Here is a 25,295-nt window from a genome sequence, read left to right as displayed (position 1 = left end):
GAGTGTGAATAAAAAAGATATTACAGAGTTTGTGTCGGCGTGTGTCCACCCATGTTTCTGAGTAACGGCACGGAGCAAACTGGTCGGCCAGAGGGAGACACACACACACACACACACACACACACACACACACACACACACACACACACACACGTCCTTTCCTTTGGCGTCCAACGTCCTAAATGCTCTGGAAAACAAACAACTGGAGAGCAGCAACGGCGTTGACGTCTCCGCTCAGCCATATGTCTCCCTCTCCCTCTCCCTCTCCCTCTCTCTCTCTCTCTCTCTCTCTCTCTCTCTCTCTCTCATCAGTGGGTGTGAATAAACTAATAGTACTATTCTGTGCTGTACTTTGGCTGTGGACAGGAGGGGTTTTGTACACAGTAGCTGCCAGACATTGTGTCTGTGCATCACCCTTTGTGCATCTGTCTGCATGTGTGTGTGTGTGTGTGTGTGTGTGTGTGTGTGTGTGTGTGTGTGTGTGTGTGTGTGTGGGGGGGTGTCAATGGGAGATGTTTCTATACAGTTCGTAAAGAGAGGACGGAGGGGAGGTGGTGGGCACAAACAAATGGACAGAGCGGTAAACGAGAGGAAACTTTACCCATGGGTCAGCCTCCGAGGGAAGATATATTGCCCATGGGTCAGTGGAGAGAAAGGACGGGCAAAATCCATATTGGTCCGTCTGCCTTGCCCCCTTTATATAGTGATAAAATATTCAAATCCAGCCATTACTTCACATTAGGCTACTCTGTAGAGATGCCAGGGAGAAAACCACAGAATGTATACATGCTGGTCACACACAGTTTTGGTGCATTGATAGTTACATTAAAATCTCTTCCTCCCATTAGAGGCATAGCCCTCATCCGGACTCACGTCTGACATTTAACGTGTGCTCACATGTACATCATGTGCATATGTGTGTGTGTGTGAGAGAACATGTGTATTTGTACATGTGTGTCTATATAAAAGGCATGTACAGTTTTTTCTTTTCTTCTTACCATCTCCCTGAACGGGACATCAAAGTGGTAAGGGCGCTAAGTGTGTTGGTTAGTTTTTCGTGGTCTGGATAAAAAGAGATGCAGCAGATATGCCTCACTTATTCTCACATCCTGCACACACACACACACACACACACACACACACAAACTCCCACACACACTCTCACACCTACAAAAGCTTTCTTTCTCTTTCTTGAGCCGTTATGTTTAAGACTGATGACTATATGGTCTGGTAGCCTCGTCTGGGTGGTTCCTTCTGACTAAGTGCTGTGTCAGTCAGAACTGAATGTGTGTGTGTGGGTGTGTGTGAGAGAGGGGTGGTTATTGGGGCCAGATCTCTTTGTTTTTTTTAAGCAGGGTGCCAAGATAAAGATCACTTAGCTTCAGCAGTTCATAGAGGTGCCTAATCTCATGACTCGTAGTTTAGCATTTTTTTATGCTTTTGGCTCAGGGAAAACAGCATTCCTCGAACAATTATTTCCAACCACTTATGCTATCGTTATCTGCGGATGACGCGGCAGCAGGTGCAGTTTGGGTAACACTTAGTGTCTAGTCGATGCATGTCAAGGTCTGCTAACATTCTAATAATATTTTTGTGTTTGCAAGCTGAAAACATGGTGACAGTGTCTCTTCCCCTCCCGTTTACAGTATAATTTCATCCTGTGTGAGTGTTAGTGAATTACAGTGGAGGATATTAATAGGATTCACAGTCAAAGTTGATTCTACACTGATTACAGATTAGACAGATTGGGCCAGCCAGGACATTAGAAACTGCCAAGCTTCATCAAGAAATTTGGAAGAGGGAAAGATTTTTCCAATAGGACTCTTGTTATTGCTTTTGCTATTTTTCTAAAACGCTGGAAATATACAGTGCCATCTTGTGCCATCTCTGGTTGTGTAGGTGGTAAATTGGCAAGTCCTTGATTTCTCTCTTACCCGTCCTCCTCATGTCGCTGTTTCAGGGCACAGGGTGAAGATAGAAGACCCCCAGAAGATGCAGTTCTCGGACAGGCTGTCAGAGATCGAGCGCTACCAGCGGTCTATGCGGATAGGCCCGGTGAACAATAATCCCCGCCCCATCCACCAAACCCACCTAAGCACCACACAAGGTGAGGACCACTGATACTTACAACCACAACCAGCCGACATCCCCACTGCATTGTAAAGTCCGCTCGCATTACCCGCCGTTACTTTGAAGTAAATCGCTCCTTCAACAAAACAAACATATGTGGTTTTATTTGGCCGGAGGGTAAGTAATCCATAATACAAATCTGTTAAACATCAACACAGTGCAACGTGTGCAAGTCACCCCAGCGGTAAACTCAGGCAAACACAGTCATGTGTGTTTCCGCCACGCTAGGCTTTTTGAGTTCTGCTCCACGTATCTGGGGGCTGTTATGTGTGTTGGCCGTCCGATGGGAAGCTCGTGTCAGTTTTTGTCCCCGGATGCCCTGCGTTGGTGGGTCCGGGCCCCACAGCGTGCAGGGTTGAGTCTGTGGCCAGGTGGCATGGCGGGTGCTGCCAACCGAGCTTGGCCTGGGGTGCTGTAGCTGGCCTCCGCACACCGGGCGCTACAGCCTCAGGAATTTAACAGCCGCCCGCTACCTTGGCAATCACGTCACTGTCAGACCGGTCGAATGTGTGTGTGTGTGTGTGTGTGTGTGTGTGTGTGGGGCTGAGACTCAGACCGAGGTGGTACGATGAAGGGGAGGGGAGGTTGTTTCATGCGTGTGTGTGTGTGTGTGTGTGGACGGCTGCGTGGGTGATGCTTGGAGTGAGGATGAGTGTTCACTCTCCGTCATATGTCAGAGCCTCTTTAACAGGATACAGACTAAACACACACACAGACACACACACAGACACACCTCTGTGTGTGTGTGTACAAACACACACACACAGACACAGTATGCCCTCCTCTCCCACCCACTCTCTAGTTCTCATGCTAGCTAATGAATCTCATTACCTTTGTATCAGCATGTTGCTGTGTACGGGAGGGCTTGTTTGGGAGCTCTGGGCCGTGTGTGGGTGGACCCCTATCAGTGTGTATCGCAGCCGTTCACCAGTGTTTGGCCTTGTGCTCAGCTTAGCCAGCGCTGAGTCACCAGCATGAGCCTATCTCACCGCCGACTGCCGAGAACACGGGGCCCCCCCATGTCCTTACTGACCGTTGATATTGATTTTTGTTCCCTCGCACTGCCTGTACCGAGGAGAGAACATGTCGTTGGAAATAAACACTGCAGAGCGTCAACACAATACAGCCACTGTGATGATAATGTTCTGATGGGTTTGACTTTGGCGTGAGCTCTGTGGGTTGTCTGCCAATAAAAGGCCCCCTGCAGCTAGGCTTATACTGGGAGATTTAAGTTTCTGAGGGCTGACTTGGTGAAGGGGGGGAGAGAGGAGTACAGACTTGGTCCAGACAGCAGACGAAGAGGAGCTCTTTGCTCTGCTCTTGTCTGCCTCGCACGGGATTAAAGCGAGAATTAAAGCGTCACAGGCTTCAAAGGACTGCAATCGTGCAACACACACACACACACACAGACGCACACACAGACGCACACACGTGTACAGTACGTACACCGTGAGCAGACACAATACTTTAACATTAGTCGGAGCTGTCAGAGACGGTAAAGGCCTTGAGCTTGACACGACAGCTGCCAGTGACTGGAGGCCGCCGCCGAGAAGTGTGTGAGGCAGACGAGGGGAAGGGCTGTAAAAACCACACACCTTAATCTGTGGTATTACCATCATGACGGCATACCGCAGGGCAGGAGCGGTAAAATAATTAAATAACAGAGCAGAGGGCCCTTCTCCCTCCCACCTCGTATATCCGCTGGAGCGCCTGAGCGACGGGGCTGGAGAGCGCCTACGCCGTCCGTGTGGGAATCACGCGCGGACAACAACAAATTACAAACGACGCTCAAACATAAATAGACTTGTTGCAATGAATCCCATTCAGAGACACAGTGAGGTGTTTACATATCAACGGCACACACGTCTCTGCTGTTGGCTTGCCCTGCCAGACGCTGTTGTATTTTGCAGATACTTTAAATCCCGGGGCCTGTTTTGTTTGGGAATTGCCGGGCGATAGAGCGCACCATCAACACCTTTATAATTACACGGATTCCCTCCTCGCTGTTACAAAAGATGTTTTCCATTATCCGGGGGCTGGAAACGTGTGTTTCTCCTTTTTGAAAACGGCAAAGAAAAAAAAAGCAAATAAGACAGTGTCATCTCCTCCTAAAGCCTCCTTGCTTCATATTGTTGTCTGAGCAATGAAACACCGTCTCAGTTTTCTTGTCAACAGGACGCGTCTCCAGACATCTGCTCAATGCTAACCTGGATTCTTAAATCTCCATTGCACCATAGGCACATTGAAAATACAAAACACACACGCACGCACACACACACACACGCACACAAACACAATTGTGTGCTAGTGTTGCAAGTCCTCCGCTAGTGCCCCAGACAGACAGGGTAATTAAGAGCTCATTACAGTGCATGCAGTGACAGGAATCCTGCACGCTGGCAGACGCTGCATTCACTGCTTGTTTTTGTTCTCCTGTGGCCACAGGTAGGCCTGCTAGACATGTGGAATGATTCTCAGCGAGGGGCGGAGGGAGTGTGTGTGTGTGTGTGTGTGTGTGTGTGTGTGTGTGTGTGTGTTGTGTGTGTGTGTGTGTGTGTGTGCAGTAAAAAATGCGTGGTTCCACTAGTGCAGTGAAGCAAATCTGACACTCTGATAATCAAGTACTAAATTGTTATTCTGGTTTTCAAAACCTCAAGCGAGGTACATGTGTATACTATGTGTTTGTGGTTGGCAGTTTTTTTTTTGTCTTCTGTCCTTGCTCTCATACAGAGTGGAGTTTGTCCTTTAACTTCCTTTAACTGTGACGTTGCGTTTTATAATACACAGTTCTTTCCACGCTCGAGGAAAGCCAACCGATGATAGAACAATTAGATTTTCTTCAAAGGATTCCAGTTTTGCCTTGTTCCATTTTAAATGCAGACACAACTCAACAAGCCCCTGGCACAGCCTCTAACAGACAGCCCAGACCAAAGCGGCTCCTTTAACTTAAATGGCTTTTAACGGTGAGGGGGGGGGGTGTAGAGATAAAGTATCAATTGAATCATCCAAATAGAACTATAAAAAAGCCCTGGCACTTTGGAGGTGGTATCATTTAACATGTTATTTGTTCCAACACCTGTGTGTTCCTCTCTGAAGATGAGTATCGGATACTAGCGCTAGTGCTGGATGCTTTGATGAGGGCCCAAAAGTGTGCGTGCGCCTGTCTGTTTGAATGTGTGACCCATGTGGTGATAGTTAGTATAAAAACTGCAGGATCTTTCAGAAATAATACATTTACTTTTTTGGATTGTGCTCAGCATTTATCCTGCAAGCCCTACTTCAAAGAAGCAAACATGTTCTTCCCCCCTGCACCACTGGCACACATCGTGCTCGGGCCCTGTAGTCCAGCGTGTTCAGGCCGTGGCCCTCGGACTGGACTTAACTTGAGAAAGTCCTGTTTGCTGGAGGACCAGCCCGATGCAGCCGTGCCCCTCCCGCCCCGTCCACAGTGACCACACTGTTTACACCACATAAACAAGCCGGCCGGCCCCCCCAAGGTTCGAGGCGGCTCTCTGCTACCGCCGCGGCCGAGAGGCTCACACTAATTCACACATCCAGAATGACATGATCAGCCAATTAGAAGCAAGCGCGAGACAGGAAATTAGCACCGTCAGGTAGCTGTGGTGTGGACTTTAGAGTAGAGCCGTCACGGCAGTTGGGTTTCATGCTGATTTCTGCCAAACCCAAGCAGGAAGCTGGCCCTCTGAGGCCAATACAACCAAAAGAAGCAGGAATCTGGACCAGTCCTTTTAGACACTTTTTACTTCTGCACTCCACTATTTACATAATATGTCAATGGCTGCTGCAGAGTTTATTTGTTATGGTGCCTGAAAGCTTCACTTGTGGTTACTCTCTTTTTGCGACCCTGAGATGAATAATTCAAACTGAAAATGTTTTTGTTCTTCAACCCCCAAAAAAATTAATCTTTTGAAGCCGCCTCCTTGGCGGAATAAAATGAAAGAAAGAAAGAAAGAAAGAAAGAAAGAAGTGAGAGCAAGTTGCTTTTTACCAGACTCAACTGTTTGTGTAAGTTATAATTTCACATCAGAGTCCGGCTGAGTTTTACATTTCAGCAATTACAGAAACTACATGTGTGCCATGAACAGTCTCTATTGAGTCTGTGGAGAGGGGAAGGGTGGGCGGACGACGAGCTCTCAAAGAGAACATAGGATTTTTCAGCCCCATGTGTTTGTTTTTGCTCACGTTATAAGTGAGGGCTCAAAAGACATATCAAATGTCCCACATAGCTGAGCCAAGGCCGTGTTCCTCCCCTCTCTAACACGCTCCCTTTCTCCCTCCTTCCCTCGCTGGCGTCTTTCTTTCTGTCCTGCCTGCTCTCTCACATTCTCTCCCCGTTGCGACTCCTAAGGCCTCAGCGAAACAGGAAGCCAGCACAAGGACCGGCATTCACTGTGTCTCAATGACACGCTTCATTACGGCGAGCGGCTTTACATGTCTCAGAGGCGTTGCTGGATCCGGAGTCACGAGGACGGACGCCATTTTGGCTCAAATATCCTCTCAGCCAGCCCTTTCATCTACACATGCACTTCAAAAGCAGTGCATGTGTTTATTTGTGTCCTCCCCCCCCCCACCAAAAAAAAAACTACGGCTGGCACCACCCCAGAGCTGCTTATTAGTGACGCAGCCGCCGCCTCTGCCCCTGCGCCGGCCCGCTCCTCGGCCCCGCCCACCGGGGGGGGGGCCGGCCCTCTTATTAACAGGGGTAATCTGTGCCTCGAGTATTGACGTTGTCTGCTGGCCAATCAAAATATTTGAAGGAAATGTTTATTTTCTTGAGCGAATCGCACCAGCTGCTTGCAAGCCTTTCTGAATAAGGCCATTTATGTGTAAGAATTTGCCATTGTGAGGTATAGTGCGGGACCTCTCGGTGACTGAGTGCTGATTTGGGTCTTTGCAGAGGAAGTGGAGGAGCTCCAGGGGGAAGCACAGATCTTACACATGCAGAGCCCAGTGCGGCTATAGGTGAACGGCCCAGCTACACCCGCTCCCCCTTCCCCGCTTCTGGCATCCTTCTCCGTCCTAATTGCCACTACAGGAGGTTAGGAGTTTACTATATTGCGGTATCTCAACAGCGAAGGGCTCATGGAGTCACAGTGATACCACATGGCTGACTGCTGCGGTCGTTAAAAAAGCAGAGCACCACCGGTTTAAAAAAAAAAAAGCTCCTATAATATGCAGCTTTTTGAGCAAAAGAAGCTTTGCCACGGCATGGAACAGTGTTCAGAGGCTGCAGACTGAGCTCCGCGCTAGTAGCCGTGTAACAACTTGCAGCGTCTCAGACCTGAGAGCAAACAACCCCCCTCTCCCCCCTGCCCCGTTTGTGTCGGCCCTCCTGCGGTGTGGCCGTGGAGTGTGAAGCAGGGTCCCACGCGTTGGGCCAGCAGGTCCGCGACCCTCCTTCGCTTCCTGACAGCTCGGGCCGGACAGGCTAGCGAGTGTCCTGCGCTTCACAGGTCTCCGCGGGCCCCTCCGGTGTCTCGCCTGAAAGACCCAAAAATATCTCCCATGCACCCATCAAGCATGTTTTTCCAGGCCCTGCTCTCACTCTGGTGAGAAGAAAAAAACACACCCTCCTCTTTCCCAAACCTCGCTGCTCAGTCAGCAGAGGCCAACCTGTGACAGGAAGACGCATCTCCCAGCCGACAGATGTCAAGACAGTTTTGACAAGTCTGTCACGGGGAGATGTTTTTTGGATCGTGCTTCGAGATCTCTATGGTGCAGGCAGTGACTTCCTCACCCTGTTCACATATACAGTACAGCCCGCACATTCTCTCTGAGTTTCACAAGAAAGATTTTGCATTCCTGCACAAACTCCACTGACTTATTCCTAATAAGCAGATCCTAGTGCTCACCTATTGTTCATATTGTGTGTTACACCAGCCCTGTGGCAGGAGCAAATGGACACCCCCGCTCTGAAGACATGCAAGGTGGAAGAGGACCTGAGACCATGGCCAGGTGAGACACTGCAATGCCCTTCTTCCTCACTGTTGTACTATGCCGCCACAGGACGTCTGTGTCACTATGCTTTCGGCGACTCTTTTTTTTAAAGCCTCTTCTTTTACCTTTTTCCTCGAGTAAAACTCAGCTGTGAACTGCGGATCTTTTCTTTTTGTGTGTGTGTGTGTGTGTGTTTGTGAGAAAGTTGTTTTGAAGGGTGCTCGTTAGTTGCCGAGGCGCAATCATCCTGCGTGGCCCAATCAGAGAGCAGCATCGAGGAGTGAGATCACCCCGAGCGCGACTTTAATTACTAAGTGTGAGCAAACAGGCTTGAAAAACACAGAGGAGATAATTGAGGCTCTGTGGACTGCCAAAGTGTTCACACCTTTTTAAAGGGTTCACCTGAAGAACAAACTGAAGACTGTCAAACTGATTTTTTTTTATCTAATTAGACATTCCTTCCCCATTCAAATTAAAGTCAACAATGCCCAAAAGGAGAAGGGAAAGACTGGCACAGCTGAGGGCGTGCCATTCGGTGTGACAATTTTGGATTCTGTTTCGTTCACCCGTAGGGCTCTCCAACACCCCAGAACATTCCTAAAACGCCACCACCCTGTCTTCTTTCTCTTTCACTCCCTCTTTCTTTTATTTGCTGTCCACCAGCCCCCTCCGTCTCCTACCTTGTCCCCTACCCGGAAACCACCTCGCCACACTAGACGTTGCTGAGTCATCGGCTCACACATTCAGGCACACAGTAGGAAAAATAAAACATTTGAACTTTTTGGCTCAATGAGCTCTTCTCTGCCGAAAAAAAAAATATCACGACGCCTGAAGCAGAGTACGGAGACATGGGAAGTACATATTTACATGTGTTACTGCTTGTGCGAGGCATTTTTTAGCAAGAGTTTCACTGCGGAGCAAGAAATTCACGACGGTGTGAAAAAATGTGGATAGTAAAAGCACATGTCCGAGGCGTAAAGAAAAACGTGGTCGAGATGTAAGACAGTGTAATAAATGTTCATGCTACTTGTATTCAAATGCCTTTATCCTTACAATAACAGTACACACAGTCTAGGGTCAGCAAAACACACATTGCGTCAGCGGCTTCACGAGGAAGTATCATATCTCTCATAGAGAATAATTTACTTAACAAACAAACACACATATTAATCATGCCACCTTGTTTGTCGACGCATTAGGAAAATCTCAGGTTTCTTTTTTGTAATCACAAACCTCCTTTACCCGCTTGTACGGCATGTCACAAGTCGGCGACATGCAAAACCCTCTGTGCTCGCCTGATAAAAGGGCCGAACATGGATGAGGCTTTGGGGCTGTTGACCATGGTGCCACAGTACAGAGGTGATTATCATTTGCATTCGACATGATGCTCCGGTCCCAACGCCTTGGCTGCTTAAAAAAACACCTGGAGATCATTTGTGTTCATTTGTGTCTCCTATTATTTGGCCCTGCGCTGCAGCTCTACGAGGTTATGGAGTTGCTTGTCACCATCGCCATGTTATCAACAATAATTGCTCATCCTCTCGGGCTCGCGGCGTTCCAAACCTCCCAAACCAGTCGGTGTATCAAAGAGAAGATGAGCTGCCCGTGCTTCTTCACGGGAGGAAAACCATCTCAGCCTCTCTCGTTTCCTCCCCTCCACGTATTTGCCTGAGACACCATTCCCTGGGCACCGGCCGTCACAGTTTGCATTAAACCTGAGTAAACATTTCACAGGTGAGCGCCTGTATTTGCATCTCCCCATCGCCAGGTCCACCACACATGCGGACGCACGCTCACACACACACACATGTATATAACGCCGCGCACTATGACACACACAGACGTGACCGCCTCAAACTTGCCCTTATGTTAACAACCAAAATCAGTTTCTCCCATACACAAATGAAGCAAAACCTCCGGTCGTATCTGGGTTACACGCTTGACTGTGGACTAGTGGACTTCTTGAGCTGAGCAGAAAGGAGGAGGACGACTCCACCCTCGGTGTTGCAGAATTAAAATAAGTGCGTGGCGCTGTGCTCGAGAGTTAGAGGAGGAAAGGGAGCGCTGGAACACTATGTTCTCTATAAAAGCCCCGATTCCCAGCTACCCGCTACGTAGACTGGGAACATCACAGACAGCAGACCGTGCCAGCTAGCCCTCTGGGGTCCATCCCCTCTCCTGTCCCTGCAATTTAGTCAACACGTTTCAGATGAGCCTAATGGAGATCATGTGTGGTTTTGGGCCGCAGAGGTTACAGGCAGCTACTACCAGGCTCGGTTAGGAAGACCCTCTGTGCCAAAGATACACCACCGTTACCACAGCCACAACAGCGAGGCCTGTACTTATACTGGGTGGGGGAGGGTGGGGACGCGGTAAGGTATGCAACATGGTTAAGGAAGAGGAAAAGCAGACTGCAAAACTCTGCTTCTCAATTACAAAACAGTTTGTTCAGCCCTCTCCTCCAGAGGGAGCTACTGTACTGGAGAGAGTTTGAAGGTGGTGGCGTGCTCCTCCTGGCGCAGAGCCAACTGCTTGATACTGCACAAGCCCATTAAGGTGTTGTGATAAGTGTCCAGTCCAGTTTCCCCTGACAGAACACAGGAGTCGATCCCCACCGCAGTTTAGCCAACACGTTTCCACCGGCTCCAATTAAATGGAGATCATGAGCGGGGTGGGCCCGCGGCAGCCAGAGCCATCAAGTCCCTGCGCCACACAGCCCCCCCCTCCCCGGCTTCACCCTCTAGCCTAAATTTAGCAGCGAGATGAAGCGATGAAGAGAGAGGAAAAGAGAGAGCGAGAGCGAGAGAGAGGGAGTCCGGTAGGAATTAGTGGGCCGACTCCACTTCACCCGAATCAACAGCAGCTGAAGGCTCGGATTTTCCTCGCGTGAAATCAGATATGGAGCCCGACTCCGGTGCCGGGGTAGACTCTGGAAAAAGAAACAGCCCCCCCACCACCACCAAACTCCCTCATCCCAAAAAGAAGAGGAAATTCAACTGCAGAAGAGTGTTGTTGCAAAAAAAACAGAGTATAGCATGGGCCATGGAAATTGCAAATTTTTTTTGCAGCTGAAAATGGACCCAGTTCTCCAGACATAGGGAAAAGACATTTCAACAAGACTGTGGCACGCAAGTTTGGCATTCTCCCCCCTCGGGGCGATGGCGTGCAAACGCTTGCTTTTTCACAAATACAAGCTTTCTTTTCTCTGCCATCCAAATCCACATTTTACACTTGCAGTCATGTGCACCCATGAATGCCGCACGCGGACAAACAAATGACCATGGACGGAGGTGTGTGTGTGTGTGTGTGTGTGTTTGTGTTTGTGTGTGTGAGTGTGTGAGGTTACAAGCAGCAGGTGTGGAAGGAGGAGTGTGAGTGTGTGTGTGCGGGCATCAGGTATGAAGAACTTGTTTCAGGTTCAGGGAGTTCAAAGTACAAGAGTCGTTTCTCCACCTCACCTCAAAATATATTGACGTGTCATGAGCACAAAGGCGACATCTTACTTGTCACGCAAGGCTCAATTAGTCACACCACGATGCGTTTTTAATAATGTAGTACAATAGATGAAGAAATGATTAGACCTTGTAAGTTACATACTATAAACCGTAAAAGTCGGGTTACAAGCCGCTCCTACCTCCGGTCAGTGTCCCGCTGTAGGAGCAGCGCAAGCTAGGAGCAGCGCAAGCTAGGAGCAGCGCTAGCTAGCGCTTCTGCTAGCGCTTCTGCTAGCGCTGCTGCTAGCTCCTCGCTGCTGCTAGCTCCTCGCTGCTGCTCGCTGCTGCTGCTCCCTACCTTCGGTGGTTGTCGGGGAGCTAGTGGAAGTTAGCGAAAGTTAGCGGAGAGCTAGCGGAGAGCTAGCGGAAGTTAGCGCGGAACTAGCATGAGCGCCAGCTGGCTACAGCGGGGTGAAAATGGGGACAATGACCGAAGGTAGTAGCGGCGTATAACCCGACTTTTACGGTAGTATATATGTATATGTTTGCTCATAATATATAACATATACAGATGTTTGCCACGTGTATTATGGGCAAACATGGGTATCGTATCGCACACGACTACAGAACTGTGAATGGGTTCATATAAGTTAAAGGTGAAGAAACTACGTTTTTGAACAGTCTCAGCCCCAAATTTTAGAAAAAGCAAACTGCCAAGTCAAACCCTGGCGTGATTTTTCTTTTTCCCCCTTTGTCAGCTGAGTAAATTAGTAAGTGTGCAGTGAAATTGAAGTCCGAACAGCTGGGTTCACAGTGCTCTGTTACCTGTGAGATTACACTTAGCAGTTAACTCTGACAGGTCCTGGACTGTGATACCCATTAGCTTCGAGAGTATTCACAGAGAAACACACTCTCGTTCTTTGTTTTTTTTCCCCCTCTTTGTGTCTATTACTTTCCTTTCTCCTTCTCCTTGTCTTCCTGACTGTCTTCGATTGTGACTGTCTGCCTCCAACTATGATTTATGAGTTGCACATCAGAGCAACACGCCATCGGTGTTTATACAAAGCACCCCACAGAACCAACAATGCCTCTTTTCATTGCTCCGGGACAGACAAAGTAAAGTTGCTCTCCTTTTGAAGAGGAGGTCGGAGGGATGTGGCGAGGGCGCCTGTTCATATCAGTCTTGTGCGCGGGGCTGTGGGGTGATGTGCTGTCAGTGCTTGATGACTGTTATTAAGCAAAAAAATGTCTCAGTTCATTACTTTGAGCAAACATTTCCATGGACAGACGTATCGCAGGAAATCCGAGCTCGGAATTGGGGGTTTGGAGATTTGCTCTTCTGGAGATGGGGGAGCTTTTTTTTAGGGGGGGAATAATATAAATAGAAATTGAGAAATCTCTGAGTCCCTTGTTTCATAATCACAGCAGCAGTTTTCATTCACGGCTGAATATCGGCGGACTATTCCCAACCTTTTGTTTCTTTCTTTCTGCCTACAGGGACTACAGACCTCTTCAACCAGAGGACCACCTTCCCGTCTCTGTCGCCGCTGACTGACCCCCGCTTCTCAGACCCCCGCATGCACTACCCGGGGGCCTTCCCTTACTCCACCAACACCTCCAGCACCGGCATCAGCGGCCTCAGCATGTCCGCCTCCTCTAGATACCACACCTATCTGCCGCCACCCTACTCAAACAACCAAAGCCAGAACTTCCAATCCAACTCCTACCTGTATTACGGCACGGGCTCCGGATCCTACCAGTTCTCCATGGTGGCGCCGGGGAACACCGGGGGCGAGCGCTCCCCCACCCGCCTGCTGTCCTGCTCGGGGGCCACGGGCGCCGGAGGGACCAACAGCCTGATGAACCCGGGCCTGAACAACCAGAGCGAGGGCGTGGAGGCCGACGGCAGCCACAGCAACTCCCCCACTGCCATGAGCGCCTCGGGCCGCTTGGATGAGTCCGTCTGGAGGCCTTACTGACTGACAGACGGCTAGACACTCAGAGGGTGCAGGAGAGGTGAGGGAGGAAGAGTAAAACGGACGATGAACAAAAAAAAATACGAACACTGAAAGCCCCAAAAAAAAAAGAAGCCAAAAAAATAAATAAATAGAAATGCTGCATGTTTGTCTTTTAGTTCCCCGGCACTCGCTTTAAAGACTTTCTCTGTTCTACCAACTCTCTCAAGACTTCCGTGTATTTTGTACATTTTGAGAAAACTCCTGCACTGTACTAAAACAGGTACTCGAAGAAGAAGAAGAAGAAGAAGAAGAAGAAGAAGAAGAAGAAGAAGAAGAAGTAAAAAAAGAAGATAAAAGGACTACAAAAGCCAAAGAAGTTGAGAAGATGTTCAGCCGAAACTGTAAATAGATGTGAGGGTAAAACCAGAGAAGCCATAGTAACGCTTCAGGTTCATCTTCCTGAGCTAAACAGGTACTCAGTAAAAGACCAAAGAACAAAAGACAATGGCGGTATGATCAATCAGTACAACTGATGAACTGGAAAACCACAGCAGACACTCCTCAAACGGACGGTTCAGACTGATCCGACACACTCGGTCGGAGGAGGAGAGCGCTCCGATGTTTCCGACGCCTCCCTGAGTGACTCCGACGTCCTTTGTGAGGCGTGGCTGCACTGCTGTAGCAATCGGCCCTTTTCGGCTTTCTGTAAGAGTTAAATATTGTTGTGAAAACATCTTCAGTTGCACCCAGGGCTCTTTCATGTGCTCACGCAGTACCTTCATTGCCTAATTTATTACCCAAATAGACACATTAGCCTTTGGTGCTACGGGTGTGCAGTGGATGTTTCCCACACAGTAGTGGTCTTTGAGAGAAGAGCCTTTCTCATCCGTCAGGACTCACATGTTTAAGAAATTAATTCTCCTCTGCTGTGTCATCAGTGCGTCGAGCTTCGACGGGACAATGGCTGATATTTGGAGGAATGTAAAAGACTTACGCAGAGGGGTATTTATTGGTCGCTTTTTTTCTGCAGGAATATTTCAGTCCTGTTGTGTCTACGCTTTTAATTTTTCTTTATATTTCTTATCCGAGCCCTTTTCTGAAAAAAAAAAGAAAAGATCTAGTCTGGTGTTTTTGAACTGGATGACACGGTTTACTTTTGATATTTATTTGAGCCAAATCTTGAGGAAATGTGCGCATATACCCAAAATCCTTAAGCATTTCTCTCTACCTTTCCTTTATATATATATATATATATATATATATATATATATATATATATATATATATATATATATATATATATATATATATATATATATACAGTACATATGCCTTATTTTGTTGTTAAGTATAAATTTGGAATTTGTGTAATATATTGCGACTAAATTATAAAACAAACCAAAAACCTTTAATGTAATTATTTTGTCTTCCAATGTAGCTTTGATGCACTAAAAACCTTTATTCCTTATGAACCACGCCCAACAGATTCTGTTCGTGAGATAGTGTATCTAGAGCCGTAATCCTTTAAACGATTTCCTAATTGCCTTCCTGCGCTAAATAAGCCATTCGCTTAATTTTTGCACTATGTTTGAATTTTCATTTCTCTTTTCTTTTTTTTTTGTTATGTATTTACAAATATCTGAAACTCTTCCTAACTAAAATATTCCTTCACTTGATCTGCTGAACACACTTTAAGTGTCCTTTGAACAAATACTTCGCCAAGTAATTAATGATGATATTAATGACACACACACACACACACCCACACACACACACTCCTGCTCCACAGGTGTGTGTGTGTGTGTGTGTGTGTGTGTGCACATCCCCCCTGTCCGGAGAGCCTTTACCCTGCAGTTAGCCATGTGATCCCTTTATCCCTGAAGGAGGAGGAGTGTGAGGATGAAGGGCTAGGAGGGGGAGGTGGGCTCATAGTGGTATCTTCTTACCAGCACCAAGGGCAGTTATGCAAAAAAAAAGAAAAATACTTCCCTTGTTGTGCACAGGTCCCTTTGTTCTGTAAAATCAGTGAGCGCTTTGAAGCCTTTATGGCCCTGATTCTCTCTCTTCTAGTCTAATTTAATGATCAGCGGTGCCAGAGGCTCGTGGCCAATAATTCATACGCCTGCACAGATCTTCTGGGTATGAGCTGTGTGAAGGCATTTGCAGCAGCTATCAGGTGTCTAATATCTCCTAGAAAACCGCTTCCACAAGGGGGAAGTGTCCATGACTTGGAAAGATTTAGTTGCTCCAAAAGTGAGATTTTATTTTAAAGTGAATAGTGATCCAAAAAGGCTTGTATTTGCAGCTCAGGTAAAAAAATAAAAAAATAAAAAAAAGATAAGTTATGCAAGGTTTTGTAGATCTCAAATAAAGACCCTTTGCCTTAATTCTCTTTCTCTTATAAAAACAGTAACGATGTCTCATTCCCGTCTCCCGTGGATTTAGAGGAACAGCATGTCTCCCTGCTCTCCCCTCTGGAGTCTTTATACAGAGGACCTTTCTTTATTATGGGCAAAACTCATGCAGCTAGAGAAACCACTCGTGTACTTTGCAATACGTGTGTGGTTCCTTAAAAAGTAAAACCAAAGATATTCACAACTGCCTGTAATACTGTCAGGATGATGGGAAAGAGGTTCGGTGTCTTGATTGATCTCCATGTCATTCTTTATGCAAAGCTAGGACGCCAAAATGTACAAGAGTTGTATTTCATTGTTATTGGATTAAAGAGCACAATGTTACGTTTTTTTCTCTATTGTTTCCTTTTTACTATGCCCCTTTTCCTTTTCATATACCAACATGTTAATTCATCTTGCTCCTTTCATTTCTCTTGAAGCTCAAAGCATGTACATCTGAAACTGATATGTTAATTTAAGAATCTCATCTATGTATGTATTGGCATCGTTTATGCTTCCATATCGAGTGCTTGTAAAGTTTGCGGATAATGTAGTTTTTAATCATTTTAATTAAAAAACATGTGTCTCACTTTTGTCTTCACAGCTGCTGTTTATTTAATAAAAATGACTTTAAAAAAAAAAATCTTTCTTCAAAGGAACTCCAGGAGAGATACGACGACACATCATGTTTCTTTCCGCTTTTAAAAGGCGGCCTCTTGAGAAAAATCACACCCACATTAGATTTAGCTTCAGCATTTATGGCCACATTCTTCAACGTTATTTGCTTTACTATAAAAACTATTGCGCACCATAGCAGTTAAACAGTTAATAACAGTCTAATTTCTGCACTCACTGCTCCACAGCCTGGACGGCGAGCTCTTTAAGCGGTTTAACGGGGTGGAGGTGTCGAGAGTGAAAACACTAAACATGGAGGCACAGGGTGTAACTCATCTCCAGAATCCCAGACACCGTCCCATCAGCTGACAAACGAGCAGAAAGAAAAAAAAAAAAAAACACCGTAAACATTCGTGGGACCCGATCTCATGCCAGCACATTCTGATCCAACAAATTCTGTTCTTCCAGCGTCTTCTTTAGCCTCATAGGGTACATGCCCCGCCCCGCCCGCCCCGCCCGCCCCCCTCCTCTTGAATAATTATCCTCTACTCTCCCATTAGCCAGACTCTCGCTGGCAATTACCCAGACTTCTCAGGGGTTTGAAAATGCCTGGGCTGTCAACGCGGTGGTACCCAGAGCGTAAATAAAGCGCCGCTCAGGAATCCAACACTGGCCTGGCAGCCTCCGTGTTAGCGCACGTCGGCGAGTTGTCACTTGTTTGAAACAATACAGGGAAGTCTGGAATGCCGGCCGTCTCTTTTAACCAGCTATGCCTGCCGTTGTTAATTTATGCGGCGCTGATGGCATCTGTTTGGACCATTCGCAGGGCGAGCCACAAAGGTTTAACACTTGAGATGCTACCTTGTGCGGTGGTCTGATTTCAGATGTGGTTAACCTGCAACACAATACCCACAATCCCTCCCTCTTAAACTAATGCCACCTGTCGATGTAACCATGAAAGGGCTTTCACTTCTAAACACTTTGTTTTTCCTTCTTCAAATTAGTCGCTCTTTTATTCTCCCTCTTTATACTCTCCTGTAGTGCATCTACGCTGCTTCCTCGTGCCTTTCATCCTCTCTTCTCATTCAACCTATCCCTCCTTTCTTTCTTTCTTTCTGTATGGCTTCGGCTGTGTCTGCTCCGGGCCTTCTATGGGGGCAGTGTTGGCAGGACAACAAAGCCCCGGGACGCACACACGCAGCCTTGATACACACTGTATTCAATTAACTCTGCACACTCAAAGCATTTCCACTCACGCACAAGACACTCACACACACACACACACACACACACACACACACACACACACAATCCCCTGCTGACAGATCTCACACCAGCCTCCACCCAGGCAGCCTGAGCTCCACTTCACAGTGCGAGCGTACGACAGATCTGCACCGGCTCAAACATCCCCAACTATTTCCTCCAGGTCTCATCACAAGAGTTGCTCGCCCCGCCGATCCCCCACCGCTCAGGAAGCACAAAGAGAAGATGATAAGCTTTCAATTAGGCCGGGCTCAGGGGAATTTTCCAGCTGTCTTCGCACACTCTGTGAGACCCGAGCCTCCCGTCCACATGTGGGGAGCAGAGGAGCTCTCATCTGGCTCCGTCTTTGTCATGGACGTGCCCTTTTTTTTTTTTTTTTCCATCTTCTCTCTGTTCCCCGCTATGCTGTTCTTCTTCTTCCGAAAACTGTACAGGAAAGAGGGGAAGCACTGGCCTGGACGAGGCTGCTTGTCTGGATGTAATTGTCGTCAAAGGCATGATGAATTGGTTTATAAGACGGCCGAGAAAATTGCTTTTTAAGTGGATGAAACATAAAGAGAACTGGGGGCATGATTGTGAACGTCACAGGGACGGGAAACTAAAACAATGAGAATCATTGAGGGGCAAAATAATTTGGCGAGTTCTGGCGAACAGCGCAGTATCTTGATTTTTCCTGCAACAAAATCGAGCCGTGTCCCTGACACCGCTTTATCTCAAATTAATTAGAAAGATGATAGATTAAAGCCCTATTTTTAAAGTCAAATGAGAGACAGACAAGGAGACATGCAGGAGGCAGAGAAAAACAGACAGAGAGGGGAGTGTTTTGGAAAGAGCACAGATTAGTTAAAACCCTCTCATTTCTCATGAACGCAGTATCCCGTGTCGCTTCTGCGGTACCTGCATACGAAACCCATTAGGGCCTCCTCTGCAGCCGCTGACCTCTCCGCCCCCCTAACCCGTGAGAAGGAGCGGGCTAGAACCGGCTTGGTTTTTTAGTGTGCCTGGTACACGACCAGAAGTCTATTTTCTAACCAGACTGGTGGTGGGAACAGAGGCTGCCGTCCAAAAATCAGGGTTCCCACAGATTGACCGAGAAACGCAGGGGCCAGGGGGCTAAGAAACCGCCAGAGCTGTGATGCAACCGTTCTCACACTGATGACTAGCGCTGCATGTGGAGGGAGAGGGACGAAGAAAGGAAGAGAAAGAGGGTTCTCCTCCTTCAGACGGGATCCCAGTGAAGGTAGTTTCTCATCCGCGCTTTGGTCTACAGAGACCGCTCTGTGTTGCGACACAAGCCGGCGGCTCCAAGTTCCCACAGTGGAGCACCTCTCCATGGGGTCCGGGGCTCCGGTCCCGCTCCAGACCCAGAGGAGCAAACACAGAGTTACTGTAGTTTTAGGACTAAAAGAGCTGAAATTATTCTAATTATATCGACAGATAATGATCGTGACATTTAGCTTGGACAATGTTTCTCGTAATTATAATTATGCAGCAGCGATTCGACGAATTTCACAAGTGCCCTATTGACAAGGTAGCGGTGGTACAAAGAAAGGCCCGAACAGTGTGGAGAAGTCGAGGGCGACGCTCTGAACTGAGTCATCCTTCCCCACTCGCCTCGTCATCGGAAACCAAGACATGTAAATGAGTCGAAACCAGAAGAAGGCCTCGATACATTCATACGCAGAAACCCAACAGACCACAGCATGGTGTAGCTGTGGCCCAGACCATGGTTAGAGGGTATTCTGGCTAAGACCACGGCAGCTAACTTTAATTTAGATGCCCTGGCGGCTTGTTGTTGCATAATGACCACAGCTTGCTGTGTCAACCAATCTGGCCTTGATTTAATTAGTGAGTTAGGGAAAGAAAGAACATTTGATATTTGAGGATTATAGCTTGTAGTGTTTTAGGAATGTTCTCTAGCTGAAATAATGAAATGACACGCTTTTCAAAGTCAGATAGTCGTTGCTTTTGCACCAGTGAACCCAAATATGTTTTTTTTTACTAGAGGGCAACTTCCCAGAAACAATGCTAGTTGTTTCCCATACAGATTCATGAGAATTGACAAAATCTTTTTCTTCTTCTTTTTTTTTTTTCTCACAGAGAAAATCGGAATAACGATCAGTACACTGCTTCCTCTTTAAAACAGGAAATTAACACACACACACACACACACACACACACACACACACACACACACACACACACACACACACACACACACACACACAAACGCATAGAGAGAGCGCATAAACACCACACACTGCAGCTCTCTGCCAGGCTCCCCCCCATCACGTTGGGGTCCTAAATCGAGGGGGGAGAGGAGGGGGCGGAGCAAGGCGGCGAGAAGGGGAAACAGAGATCCCTGTGGACCAGGTCTCTGTTCACTTCCTGCTCAAGCAGGGGAACACGCGAAATAGGCGGTTCACATACACACTTTCTATCTTTCAATCTGCCTTTCCTTTTTTTTTTTTTTGTCATCCATGTACGCAAGCGGTGAGTAAAATGAGGATGATTGCTCAAGTCTGTTTTGGATCACGTGGGAACTCCACCGGCCACGAACAGCTCGCCTCGTCCTCTCCTCTCTCGTTCCCACTGTCTACTTTTGAAGTAGTCGGACACAGATACTACGGCTTCAAATGTCTGTCCCCGAGTTCTGTGTCTGTCCCACCGGCCGCCATCTAGATGACTAATACGCTTTCACCAGTTACGGCTCGTGCCGGCTGTAAAGAAACCAGTAAAACAAAAGCGCTGCGCCACAAACCGACAGCCTCCTCTGAAACTATAAAAGAGCGACAGAATACATTCCCCAATCCTTTCAAGTTCTGACACTTTCATTGCTGTTTCTATTTTAGTGCTTTAACCTGAAACATCAAGACAATCAATCAAAGGCCAAGGTGGAATAAATCAATCTCCGGCTCACACCCAGTACAGTGTCAGCTATTGCTGTTGTTCGACAGGTGAGGTGATTAACAGCCACTGCTTTTGTGTTCTTGTCTCCAGTCTGCAACTGTGTGTGCGTGCATGTAGGTGTGTGTGTGTGTGGCAGTGTTACACTCCCTCATCCGCAGGCCCGCAGGTCACTGCTAGGCGGTTCCCATGATTCCACCATACAGTTCCTCAGGGGACACCTCCCACTCACTGGTTTGTTTTCATCCTTAATGGGAGCTCATCTTACACGCTTGACATTGTGTGCGTGTGAAGTAAACATTTGTGTGTGTGTGTGTGTGTGTGTTTCTTGTTTCCTTCTCTGTGCATGCACCTGCACGGACAAAGGCGTATCATCAGGTATGAGTGTGTGTAGGTGTGTGTGTGTGTGCGTGAGTTTACACACAGCGAAGTGTCTCATGTGTGTTGATCTACAGACACCCGACACCTCGGTTTCACCTCCTTTTGTTTTTGCCCATGAGGCACAGAAGGAAGATGAAGGAAGAAAAGTGTCTTTTGAGTGTCGGGGAGCATTCATATTTAGAAATAATTGCTTTTAAGTGTTGAAATGCAACATGCCAAATGGCCCGTGGAACAAAGAGGGCTTGTGGGGTGGATGGAAAATGAAACATTTACATCCAGGGCCGAGTAATGAGGGGTTTTTCCTGAGAGATGACAGCGAGGAGGAGGATCAGAGAGAGAGGTAAAGCAAAGAGAATACATCAGATCAAGGGGGGGGAGGCAACTACAATGCTGATCCCAGACAAGCTTCTTGGCTGTAAAGATGGCCCCCAGACTGTGACACACTCTGGCCAAAGGATCATGCGCCTGCATCCAGACTCCAGTTTGAAGCCTGCAGGTGTTTGAGGCCCTATACTGAACCTCAGCAGGGTCTGCAGCAGCAGAGCGAGCCAAGGAGGATTTGGGCTCTGGGACGTCTTGGCGTATTCAGCCCACATGGTGAAGAGCGGCCCGCTCGCAGCGGGGCGCGGCAGACCTGAGCACAAACACAGTCGGCCCTTAAAAACCATCCATCAAACAGGTCCACCACCAGAGAGGCAAAACCCATCAATCTCACTCACTGAGACGGACACAGAAACAGATTGTTGAGGACGCTGAAAGGAGTTATGTAGTTTTTTGGAAGATGTTTACTTGGTAATGTGCATGACTGCCCTTAGGTGCGTTATCTAGATAAAGAAGAAAATCATTGCTTATTCACCAAATCAAGCGGTCTATTTCTCCTTGCCATTCTACTCTGCTCCTCCACGGTCACCCTGTATTTTGCCTGCAGTTTTCTTTTTGTGGTTTTTGGAAAATGTCCCCACTATTCCGGCCCTGCTCCAATTTTCTTTAAATACAACCGTAATTGGTTTGATTTCCTACCTCCGGCCTGGCGAGGGAAGGGGGGGGGCCGGGGATAACGAGCAGTGGTGGGAGCGGGTGAGGGCCAGGCGAAGGGGGCCGAGCCCACAGCAGGCGATCTGCATGCTTGGGTGGTAATACAGTTTGGACGCCAGTGCCAGAACTACTATTCCCCCGTTTAAAGGCTGTTTATGGCCAGACCCTGGAAGCCCATCAGTGGAAACTGACATAAATCAACACAGAAGAGCTCAACAGCACACCCAACCTAGCAATATTCACGACATGTAGCCTTTAATACCTGAATGTGCCTGAGTCATGACCAGTTTCTCCTTTTGTCTCACACGCATCCATCACACCCACTGCCAACCAATCTTGCGACATTATCACAAAGGCATTCCAGCCTCCAAATCAAAACCAGTCTCCGACACAAAAAAAAAAAGCCTTTTTCTTTGTGATGTCTCTCACGGGCAGGCAGACAGAGAGGAGTGTGAGTGCGCCGCTCATCAGGCTGGCGTGAGTAATCAAGAAGGAAATAAGACGTAGCGTCTGCGAGAGGACGAGCGGGGTCCTACTGATCTGCAGCCAGCGCATTGTTCTGGCCCTTGTTTCCTGCTTGGTTGGCAGACCTGAGAGCAGCCAGCAGTGTAGTCCTGTCCTGGTCTTGGAGCCGCTCGGAGATATTCCTCAGGTGGCACCGGTGGTCTGCCCTGTAAAATCCCTGCCAACAAATGCACAGCTAAAAGTGCAGAAAACATTAAAGGGAGGGGGACGTTCAGTGTGTTATTGCATCACGTCAAGTTGGATCTAGTCAACCAAGCTAGCGACTGAGATTGAAACCTGCAGATGTTTTGGGGGGGAAACTGGATCCGCACATTGAAAAGTCTCAGTCTGGGGTAGAGGAGGTGTTGATTTTTACTGTAGCCAGAGGCAACGTGGAGCGGACCTGTTATGGTGAGTCCAGGGCCAAACATAGCTTGTTAATATAGGATGGGGAGACAGTAGAGGAGTTTGTCTTCTTTATGATGGCTGGAAATAAAAACAGACACACTTCCAACCAAAGCAAGATTCTGGGGTATGCGGGCAGCAGAGACGGGAGGCTGCCGTATAGCGCCGGTGCCGAGAGAACACACAGGAGCTCGTCCAAAAAAAATGGCACACGTGCGCGCACGCACATACACACAAACTGTGATGACTTCCCGGCAAAAAGCGACAGTCGTCTCGACGGAAAAATATAGTCATCGGGGCATTAAAGCCCCGGACTTTGAGGGAGTGCAGGGACACAGTAAAGACAGGCACACGATATCCAGAGAGCAGAGGAGCCACAAACGCACATGGGCCGCTAAAACGCAATCAAGGTAATGGGATCCGATTGTATACGTGCATGTATTTGAGAATATCTGGGTGTACGTGACCGCCCATGCTTATATTAGATATGCGCAGCCTCTCTGCATATCAAAAAACGGCAGCCAGCCATCAAAGCCAAACCTACCCGATAATTACAGGGAGATGAAAACAGTGTAGGCCTCAGCGCCGTTCTCTGCAGAAGAGAGGGGCCTCGCTCCTAGTAAACAACTTTTATAAAAACAAGATGGTTTTAGGAACAGAACAGAAAACAGCTTAACAAAAAAAAAAGCTACAGACTCGACCTTTCATGCCGGTTTAGGCCTGCGGTTCTGTTGCCACACAACACCAAAACGACACACTTCTAACCCCTTTCCCACTGAGCCCCTTTCCCAGCATCCAGCCATGGGTCTCTTCTCGTTAAGTGAACCGTAGGAACGCTCACAACTCCTGGCACTTCCTCACATGTCTGTCAGAGTGAGACGAGACTTTTACTGCGCACAAGCCCGCGGGTTTTTACGGGGTGAGTGAGCCACGGCTTTCACTGCTCAATCGAAAAACAAATTCCCAATAGACTAAAGGCTAATCCGGCTCGGGGCTTAGCAAAGAATAGCGAAGCCAAGGAAACGCTGGAGAGGACGCCAGTAAACCAGCCTTTTTTTGGCCTCGTGATCTCGACGTGTGCGTTCCTGATGAGCTGACAGGCTGGAGAGGAAACACGGACTGTCTTATTAATGCTTAAAGCATTCTGACAGAGCCTTTTGTTTCTTACTTAAACCACGCCGCCTGCCACGACCTAATGGAAGTCTAAAAGCCATTAGGCCTGAGCTTAGCCAACACAAACCATGCACACAGGCTATGGGAGCAGCTAAGGGCAATCAATATACTGAATCTCCTCCTCCTCCTCCTCCTCCTCCTTCTTTCTTCCACTAGTGTTAAAGTGAAATGTCACAGCATCCTTTATGGCTGCTGGCGAGTAAAGGAGACACTTGGTTTAGATCAGAGAGTAACCAGCACCTGCAGCGTAGGCGCGTGTTCGTCCATTAACGTCAGCCGCCTGCAAGTTAATTGCCTTTCAGCCCGAGGCCTCCCAGCTCACTGGCTTCCACTGTCCATCGTCCGGGCTCTGCCTCCGACAACTATTTTAAGACATTGCCGACGGGACAAAAAGCCCCAAAATCAAATCAGAGAGAAGCGTCACCGTCAGCAGGGGTCACGTGAGCATATGGTTTGTTGTCGTTTTGCCGTGGCGACGCGGCAGGGAGGAGCCAGTCGGGGCGTTTCTCTTTAACGAGCCTGGCCTCTGTGCAGCGGCTGGCATGGAAAGAAAGCCAGCGAGCTGGAGACGGATGGCAGGACCCAAAACTTCAAAGACCTCCTCTCTTTCCCTCTAGATGTGCTGCATAGCTCTGAAAGGGAACCTGCTAGTTCACTTTAGCACAAAGACATTCAGGCACACACACACACACACACACACCTGGGATGATCAGACGTTTCCTGGTTCCTTTAAAAACAACACGAGTATGGTTTGGCCATAAAGAAACCACACACATGAAGACATGTAGCGTTACACGGATGCACAAGTACACAGACACAGCAATAATTCACCGCATACCAGACTAATATACTCGCCGCAAGCTTTGACACACACTAACACAACGTAAACTGAGAGGTAAGTCTTCCTCTATGTGCAGCTATGGTGGGGGGTGTGGCTGCTGACAGAGCAAAGTCTTTTATGTCTAACAGTTTTTTCCGGCGCAGACTAAATATAACAGGCCACTATTGTAGTCTTATGAAGAGACTAAACAAACTCGGCAAAGGCCCCTGGAGGCATGAAATACCTGATGTCACACAGCATCTGTAAAGTACACAGCTGACGAGGACTCATAGTTGCCCTTTTTGGTCTTTAAAACCACTTA

At 47.9% G+C, this 25,295-nt stretch overlaps 1 protein-coding gene across 1 annotated transcript in view; it reads left to right on the top strand.

Annotated features, from left to right (window-relative positions):
• runx3 (RUNX family transcription factor 3) overlaps window positions 1–13,828 on the top strand; it is a gene marked incomplete at its 5' end in the record, with an annotated part of 50,079 nt that extends 36,251 nt beyond the window's left edge. The window contains 3 exons of the mRNA XM_079217573.1: window positions 1,961–2,107; window positions 8,029–8,103; window positions 13,017–13,828. Coding sequence (XP_079073699.1) covers window positions 1,961–2,107; window positions 8,029–8,103; window positions 13,017–13,498 — 704 coding nt within the window. The 3' untranslated portion in view covers window positions 13,499–13,828. The remainder of the gene's footprint in view (window positions 1–1,960; window positions 2,108–8,028; window positions 8,104–13,016) is intronic.
• Window positions 13,829–25,295: the final 11,467 nt, after the last annotated feature.

This window comes from Taurulus bubalis (assembly GCF_910589615.1).
Source record: "Taurulus bubalis genome assembly, chromosome: 4".
Classification (NCBI taxonomy): Eukaryota; Metazoa; Chordata; class Actinopteri; order Perciformes; family Cottidae; genus Taurulus; species Taurulus bubalis.
This window is presented reverse-complemented; position numbering and strand designations above follow the sequence as displayed.